This window comes from Borostomias antarcticus (genome assembly GCF_949987555.1).
Source record: "Borostomias antarcticus genome assembly, chromosome: 12".
NCBI lineage: Eukaryota > Metazoa > Chordata > Actinopteri > Stomiiformes > Stomiidae > Borostomias > Borostomias antarcticus.
Genome location: NC_140245.1, coordinates 5547013 through 5556298, shown reverse-complemented (window position 1 = coordinate 5556298; position 9286 = coordinate 5547013). Strand labels below are relative to the sequence as shown.

General features: G+C 45.0%; 1 protein-coding gene across 1 annotated transcript; it reads left to right on the top strand.

Annotated features, from left to right (window-relative positions):
• Window positions 1–1974: 1974 nt before the first annotated feature.
• Window positions 1975–7338, top strand: LOC311316186 (ras-related protein Rab-3A-like). The gene is made up of 5 exons (XM_084446989.1): window positions 1975–2005; window positions 3220–3444; window positions 4701–4819; window positions 5218–5342; window positions 5812–7338. Exons 2-5 carry the CDS (start codon window positions 3220–3222, stop codon window positions 6000–6002), a joined length of 660 nt encoding a protein of 219 aa, XP_084303115.1. The 5' UTR covers window positions 1975–2005; the 3' UTR covers window positions 6003–7338.
• The last annotated feature ends 1948 nt before the right edge of the window (window positions 7339–9286 follow it).

The following is a 9286-nucleotide window of genomic DNA, read 5'->3' as shown; positions in this document are numbered from 1 at the left end:
GTGTGTGCCAGACTGGGGGGTCGATCGGCTGCTCTTCACAGGGGCATAGCCAATCACCCCGGCCGCCAGGGCTGCTCCAGCCAGACCCGGCGCCGTGCGTGCATGACTTTCCACTGTGCCTCAGGGTAGTTTCCATCAGAGGCTGACAGCAAGCTGATCGTCACCCCACATCCCTCCCTCTCTCCCTCCCCACCTCCCTCCCTCCCTCCCTATCTCTCTGTCTATTGTTCTCTCTATCTTTAACGTCACCCCCTTCTCCCTGTCTCAAAGAGGTGTTGTTTTATAAATGGTGGACATGATTTGAACAGAAAACCAAAGCACTTTGTATGGTACTTACTGTATACATCTGCATTTCCAGTACAGCTGATGGACTAGGTGACTGTGTGTGTGTGTGTGTGTGTGTGTGTGTGTGTGTGTGTGTGTGTGTGCGTGTGTGTGTGTGCGTGTGTGCGTGTGTGTGTGTGTGCGCGTGTGCGCGTGTGTGCGCGTGTGCGCGTGTGCGTGTGTGCGTGTTTCTACTGTTGATGCACAGGCTGGACCACTGGAGCTGAAATAGGAGTCTTGTGATATTGTTATAGGTATTAAGAACTGTTTTAAAACTGTGCAAAGGTGTTGAATAAGCTGCATGACTGTGTTGCCAAGGGCTCCAAGAGAAGAGTGTTACAAGCCAGAGAGGTTAATCTTTACCCTTGTGTGTGTTATCTGAGATCTCTATGAAGTGAGTCGTGTTTGATGAAAGATACATTTGTATTAGAAATTGTGAGCCTCATGTTGATACTATGTTTGTGTTTTTCTGTCATCATACTGTAGATGTTATAATGGCTGATACACTACTGTTAAACTTACTGAGGCTAATGCAGTACAGCACAGTCAAATCCACCCTCAGCCAAACCAGCCAGACCAACCTGCTTCCCCCCACAGCCAGCACTGCCAACTGGCCCTGCCTTCCTGCCCTGCCAGTAAACCAGAGGCAAGGCTCCACCAGCATAGCTCCTGTCGCTCAACCATTAAGCTGATATCTCTGCCTATAACTTTTGATTTGTGTTTGTTGATTTTACACACACTGCTCCGTGTATAGTTTATTTATTATTATGCCTGTACGGTGGTGGGGAGCTGGTGTGTGTGTGTGTGTGTGTGTGTGTGTGCGCATGTGCGTGGGTAGCCACCAGTCAGGCAGAGCAGGGACAGATATCAACCACTCAACTAAATATTTCCTTTATTTTAAAGTCTGTCAAATAAGTAGCAAAAATACTCAAACATTCAGGTTTTTTCTAAAGATACTGAAATGTCAGTAAGTATCAGGATACTTCTGTCTTCCAGCATTGAGAAAGGATGTTTCTCCCCTCCTCTCCTTCTCTATTCTCTTCCTCTCTTCTCCTCCCTTCCTCTACTGATCTGCGCTTCTTTAGCAGCCTTGACAATCCACACAGCTGTTTATTACTGGCCTGTAAGCTCTCTCTCTCTCGTCCTGCCAATAAAGTCTTCATGCTTTCACCATCCTGTCAGCTGCCTGCTCTTTAAGCACGGGAGGACCAGTGGGAATATTGTAGTCATTGTTGTTCCTTTGTAACACACAGACACAGACAGACAAAAATATCAGCAACAAATATTTCTAGTCTCAACATGTACTAGACTTTTCAATAAATTGTTAGAATGTATAAGAATAAGAACTGATATGCAATAGCTGTATGCATGTATTTCTCTGTCACGAAAGAGCTCTTCCAGTAAAAAGATGATTGAATGTCATATTTAAATGTAACCAACATTGGGTTTATTTTTTTTTATTCCGTTTGCCGGTAAGTCTGAATATTCATGAGATATGGGAGGAGCCTTGGTTCTGATCTCAGGGAACCCTGATTGGCTCTCCGGGCGGCCAGTCATTCTTAACCCTCTTGTGCGCCCGCCCTCTTTGTGGCAGTCAATCAACTGACGCTCGAGCTTGTGCAGGTGCAACACTGGGGGTAGCGGCTTCAACAGAGCTACAAGATAAAACGGATATTTCACGGTAAGCCGTCAACTAATCCCTTTAAATAGGCATAGTAACTAACAGCAACAACACTGGGGAATACTTTAACAAAAGAGTAGTCATGACATGATATAAGGAGAACGTTAATTTAGCCGCAAAATAAGGAAGAGTAACCTTCATTTGACATAGCTAGGATGCTTAGCTAGCGCCAGAAAGCTAGCTAGCATCAAAACAGTGGCCGTATGGCATGCTAGCTAGCTACCCTAATTAGATCTATCGAGCTAGCTAGGTGTAGTCATCGGTTGCATTTGTGATAACGTTATAGCCCTTTTGGCCTTTCTGACATTATGATTAGCGTTAGTTAGGCTAGGACGCGCTTGAATGAGGAGCAGCAGCAGCAATGTAACGTTAACGTTAGAACGTTACTGACATTTTGCGGGATAGCTGGTCCACCGCTCAGCCTCGGTAAAGCCTGTTAACTTAACGGGTCTAGCCTGCGGGGTCAGTAGGTGTCAGCTAGAAGCCTGCTGACCCGTGATCATGACCTACCCAGCCGCTCTGCAGGATGTAACGTTAGCACAGGTGTGCACGTTCATAGACAGGAGCCGATGTCAGATCTGCTGGTCCTGTCGACATGAGGCAGGGTGTCCAGCTATGGTAAAACTGGCTGATGGTTGAGCCGATGCTTACTAAAGAAAAGCCCTGCTGCTTCCGCCCTCGCGGCCTGCATCCCTCCTCCGAAAGCTCCAAGCAGTCACTATATAAACTTGTTATTGAGGCCTAATATTGTTAATACATAATACAACTGGTTCCGGACGTTGACCATGCCGCCCCGGGCATCAGGAGAGGGCTCGCTGGGAGAGGGGAGGAGGCGGTGGAGAGTGGTGGTGTGGATGATGAAAACATTTCGTTTTTATACGGGGTCGAAATGAAGGCTCCTCTGTAATCCTCTCACCTCCAGTGTAATGGCCCATTGAACACCACCAACATCAATCAGTATGATTGATTGGTGTTTGCTGGTCACTGTTCTGAAGGAATAGGACAAGCACTCAATACAGGCTTTCTTTAGACTGCCCAATTAACTGCTGAGCTTATTGCTCTTTTTTTTGTTTTATTTACAATCATTCACAATAATTTATTCTTCATCTAACAGACTCATCCAAAGATACTTCCATTCCTCAACAGACCAGACCATCATAGTCACACACACACACCTGGCCTCATCATCCCTCCTCTTCCTCCCCTCCCTGAAGATGGCGTCTGCTACAGCCACCTATGGACAGAAGGAGTCGTCGGAACAGAACTTTGACTACATGTTCAAGATCCTGATCATCGGCAACAGCAGCGTGGGTAAGACCAGCTTCCTGTTCCGCTACGCTGACGACTCCTTCACACCAGCCTTCGTCAGCACGGTGGGCATCGACTTCAAGGTGAAGACCATCTACAGAAACGACAAGAGGATCAAGCTGCAGATCTGGGTGAGGAGAAAATCACTACTGATCAATGAATGTTTATAGATGTAGGTTTATAGTTTTTTTTATTGTTCGGGCAGGTGCAGGGAAGGAAACGACTATAGAGATCAGGCCAGCACCCTTCTTCCCTTCACCGTGCTGCATGTCCCTCGGATGAGAGGATAGGGAGGAAGGGAGAAGAGAGGGTGAGAAAGGGAGGAGAGAAGGAGAGGAGAGGGAGCAGAGGAGGAGAGAATACTGTCAGAGTTTTCAAACAGCCAGCAGGCTGTTGTGGTCCAGCCAAGCGCTAACTAAAGCAGTGGACAGACAGACAGACACCACAGTGTTAAGGCCAATTTATACTTCATCGTACGACACTTTTGAAAGTGCCGACAGACGGAAATGACGTCACTGTCGACACTTTTTTTTGTGTCGGACAGGGGTATCTTGCACCTACCAAACTTTCGAATGTCGCGCACACCGTCACCTTCGTCGCACAGCTATGATTGGATAGCTAGATAGAAGGCACGTTCGTTGCTATGGATATGCTTTGGCTTCCTTGGTTAGCGGACATCCTAAAATAACGAAAGTGCATCCATCGTCCATCTCTCGCAACTGTTGAACAAGCAGGTATTCCACTTGATTTTTTTTTCTTCACTTTCTCCCCCTTCCCCCCTCTCAACAAAATCAATTTTAAAAAATCTCTTCCTCCTCCTCTATAATCTCATCTATTTCATCCACCACCACCGGCACCGGTACAGTGGCCATCATTCGTGCGATGTAAACAAAGTAACATCCCCGAGATGTTGTCATAGAGACAATCAGCCACCCGTCTGCAAGTTACCATGGAGGTGGTCAGACACTTCGCTGAAGTATACATGCTAAATGTCGGTCGCCATTTTTTTTTCTGTCGACAGACATTTGTCGTACGACGCTTGTGGACTGAGTATAAATGAATCAGTAGTGTGATAGTATAAATGAATCTGTAGTGTGCCGGTATCCGTGCCTGTTTATCAGCCCTCTGGGTCTGATGACACGTCAGGTAGGAGGAGCTAGACTTCTGATAGCTTTCTGAGACACTGGCAGACAGGTTTCCTTGCTCATCCCTTCTTCATCACTTGCTCTCACACACATGCGCGTGCACACACACGCACACACACACACACACACACACACACAATGTTAAAAGTGGTGAGGGGATCTTGATTCTGAGGTGTCTCCATCTGAACAGGGCAGGCTGTCAATATGTGTGCGTGTGTGCGTGCGTGCATGCGTGTGTATAGGACACAGCTGGCCAGGAGAGGTACAGGACCATCACCACAGCATACTACAGGGGAGCCATGGGCTTCATCCTCATGTATGACATCACCAACGAGGAATCCTTCAACGCTGTGCAGGACTGGTGAGGCAACAGAATAATAATACTACAGCAAATTTGTATAGCACTTTTCTGGGTACTTAAAGTCGCATAAGTTAAACAAATAAATACATACTTAAGAAACGTTATTAAGGCTAAGTAAGTAAAAAGTAGTGTCAAAAAGAAAAGTGTAAAAATAGTTAAAAGAGATAAAAGCAGAAGAAAAAGGGGGGGTTGGGTTAATTAGTTGGGGAAGGCAAGTCTAAAGAGGGTTTTAAAAGCAGTTTTAAAAGAAGAGAGGGTGGGGGCGGCTTTGATGTGGGTTGGAAGTGAGTTCCACTGAGAAGGGGGGGGTGTACTGTGTATGTGTGTATGTGCATGCCACGCATGTATGTCTGTGTGTGAGTTAGCCTCTGATTTCGTGTGTGTATGTGCGTTTCTAGGTCCACCCAGATCAAGACGTACTCGTGGGACAACGCCCAGGTGCTGCTGGTGGGGAACAAGTGTGACATGGAGGATGAGCGGCTGGTGTCTGCAGACAGGGGCAGGCAGCTGTCTGACCAGCTAGGTGAGGTGCCTACACTAGTACACACACACACACACACACACACACACACACACACACACACACACACACACACACACACAGAATAACTAGACTGCACTTGGACAAGGTGCCAACTTGTGCCTTATATGGCGTTTTTCCATAGCATGGTAGCGGGTCAACTTGATTTACCTTGATAGCTTAGCTTACATACTGTATGTATCGGATAGCTTAAAATGTCAGAGGGATATGGTATAAAATATAACCAAGATTTTCAATTTGTAAAATAGGCCAACATTTTTTCCAGAAATCAAAATGGCCTAAACTACAATCGATACTAGTCACACCCAAAAAAGTTTGGATGTAATTCAAATATCCGTGCCCCTCCATACACCAGTACACACACAAACTCTCTTAAATACACACACACACACACATACTATATTCATGGAGCAGTGGAGGAGTACTAACCCCCCCCACCCCCTCCGCCCAGGGTTTGAGTATTTTGAGACCAGTGCGAAAGACAACATGAATGTGAAGCAGACGTTTGAGCGCCTGGTGGACATCATCTGTGAGAGGATGTCGGAGAGCCTGGACAACGCAGACCCCTCTGTCACAGGCGCCAAGCAGGGGCCTCAGCTCAGCGAACAGCCGCAGCGCGCTCACCAGGACTGTGCCTGCTAAACACACACACTGTACATCCGCACACACACACACACATTCTGTCTCATACACAAACACTCAGAAACACACGCACACACACACACTCTCTCATAAACACTCAGTCATTCACTCACTCATAAACGCACACAAACAACCACACCCACACACTGTGGCATCTCCAGGGAAAGGTGTTACCAAGACCGACTGATGGTCAGAGGTATGCACAGAGACCAGGAGACTGCTTTTTTCAAAATGACAACTGAAATGTTCTCATCTATAAAATGAACCCCTCCCCCAGCCAGAGCACTTCTGGTCTGGGTTTAATCATCCACTTGGCCCTGGCTGATTCAGTACAGCTCAGATGCGATCAGTCTCTAAGCCCACAGTCCTGAGAGGTCATGGGAGGCGTAGTTCCAGGGGGTTGTATCCCAGTTTGTCAAAAAAAAATCACTTGCAGTGATTTTGAGTCGAGTGGCAAATGCTTCGATGTGCACTGAGTACGATGTGACACGGTTTACGATGAGACGGTGAAGAGAGTGTGTATTCCATTGAGGCGTTCATTACATCCAGTCGACACTTTGATCATGACGCATTCATCATTACATCCAGTCGACACTTTTATGGACTCTAAATGTAGAATGTCATTGTGCTCTATAGCCTACTAAAATAAGAAGAAAGACCAAGTTATTTTCTACAATGCTTTATTTAGGGCATACATTTCAACTTTTGCTCTTACTTTAACTTATGCTTTTTCAACAATGTAAGGATAGCCCTCTGAAATACTGAAATATGCATGAAAATTATTTACGCCTTTTCAACAATAGCCCTCCAAAACAATATAGCCTTTGTCAGACCAATGTACATATCTAGTCGTTATATAGATCATGACAATATCATCTGTCCGTAGGCTATAGACTAAAATATTACACCATTTGTAGGCCTATAAATATACTGAATGATAAAACATTGGTCTAGTCGGCTATAGTTGGGCAAATACAGCTACCTGTGGCAGCTGCATTGTCGCTTGAATTCTGAAATCATCCCCATAGCTTCAAATAATTCCAGCACTTCTCACAGTCATCGCTGTTCCACACATCATTTATTTGCATGCATATTCCTACACATCTTGTTTGGCGATCTTCTGATTTAGAGTCCATGAAAGTGTCTATTCGATGTAATGATGAAAGCTTCGACTTGATGTAAATAAAACAGTGTTGAAAATAGTTGATTTTGGTAAATTATGTCAAAATTACATTAATATGTCTACTTCGTCTACTACTATGTAATGAACTCCTCGATGCAATGCACACTAGTTTCCCATCGTAACCGTTTCACGTCACTCAACGAAATGGCGGCATACAGTCCCAGGGCGTTAAGGCGTCCCTCTTGTGGAGCTGTTCTTGGGGATGCCACAACACATGCACACAAACAACCACACATAATCACCACACACACCCCTCCCCTCCCCATGCCCCCCTCAGCCAGAGGGAGAGGTGTGTGTTTTAGCTGAAGACTCTGGCCAGGCCAGAGAGACCCCACCATGTCCTCCTCTCTCCTCCATACTTGTCCAGACCCGGGTCAAACACAGCACAGGCTGCAAGGGCGCTTGATTTGCACCACCTAGTGTAATGAAACCAGTGGAACAGCCCTAAGAGTTCCAACTGTGACGGAAATCAAGCCCACCTCCTGTATTTCCAGGTTTTTGACAGGTGTGTTTAAGATGATGTCAGCTCACATTCCTCTGGCTTCAGGCCTGCTGTCTGTCATCTGACAGAACTCTTGTCTGTTGAAGGTTCCATCAGCAACACCTGACTGTTTCTGTCCACTGATTGGCTTCTGTGTGCATGGTTGGTGTGTGGAACCACCAATTGGTTACTGTGATGCTGGTGAATTCCGGCAGATAAGGGTCAAAGGTTAAATAACAGGGTCAGGAAATACAAGATTATGTTTGCAAACATATCCAAATTGTACAAACATTCCAAAATCACATTGATATCAGTTAACCATGGTCATTTCTGACTGATCTTTGCTGGATTAAGGAGGAAAGAAAAGGTTCTGATGTGGAATCACAGAACTCCCTATCCCTCCTCTATTTGTATTTTATTTTTTACATATCTTTTGGTATTTTTTTGTCAACCGCATTAGAGGCTGTCTATGAGAAGAATATTATAAATGTCTAAAATAGAAGAGTGAACAATTTTAAAGATAAAATAATATATAAGTGAATCTAAGATATCCAGATGATTTATGATGTAACATCTTGTATGTGTTACATCTGTGCTTGTTGCGGGTGCATGCTATTGAGTGTCGGGTTGTAGAGTGGATAGTTGGTGTGAGCGAGCGGTTGGCTGTGGTCTGTGGGCTCTGCTGCAGGGAGGCCATGTGTGATGTTTCAGCTGCAGAGAGGGAACAATGGGCCTCCAGCCCCACATTACACTACAACACCTCTTCTCAGAAGCGCAGTTAACTCATGCAAAGGATAAACACACAGAGATACACACACACAGCATATGGTCCTACTGTATATATGCATACTGCAACTGGCCACTCACATCACGTTCCAGTAGGTTTACAGAGTTCTGTTAGTAAAGTTCCTGTCTTAGTTTGAGGAGGAGCTGGTGTTTAGTTTGAAAGCATGATGAGTGTCATGTGAATGATGTCATTCTACTATACCTGCAGGGTGAGGGGACTGGTTTGGATTAGGCTGATAACGCAAACATTCTGGAAGTCGAGGTGTACGCACTCTCAGGCACACAGATATTTGATCACCTAAATTATTTCAATTATGTATTCATACACAGTATTTATTACTTTATTTATGTATTTATTTATTATTGCAATGATGGTAGATTCCTCGCAGGCTGCTGTCCATAGTTACTAAAGAATGTCAGTAGCGTGTAGTAAAGAGTTTCTGTGAACAGGAAGTCAGAGTTGTGTTGTCCATATGTCAGTTTGGCACACAGCACTGGCTACAGTAGACAGAACATGAATAGAGATTCAGGATTCAAGATTTCTTTATTGTCACATCCTTCATAATAGTATAAGGGAGTAAAATGCTTGGGTTCTGGTTCCTCAGCCTTGTAGCAACAACATAATAATTACGACATGATAGTAATAATAAAAAAAGAACAGTGCAATACAATAAAACAGCGCTATACAATACAATAAAAATCGTGTGGAAAGTGTAGGTGTGTGAATAGCATAAAATGTGCATTGGCTGCATGTTGGTTTGTGTTTGTGCGTGCACAGTGAGTCTACACAGTCTTGAGTCCGAGTGTGTCTGTGTCACAGGCAGGCAGACAACA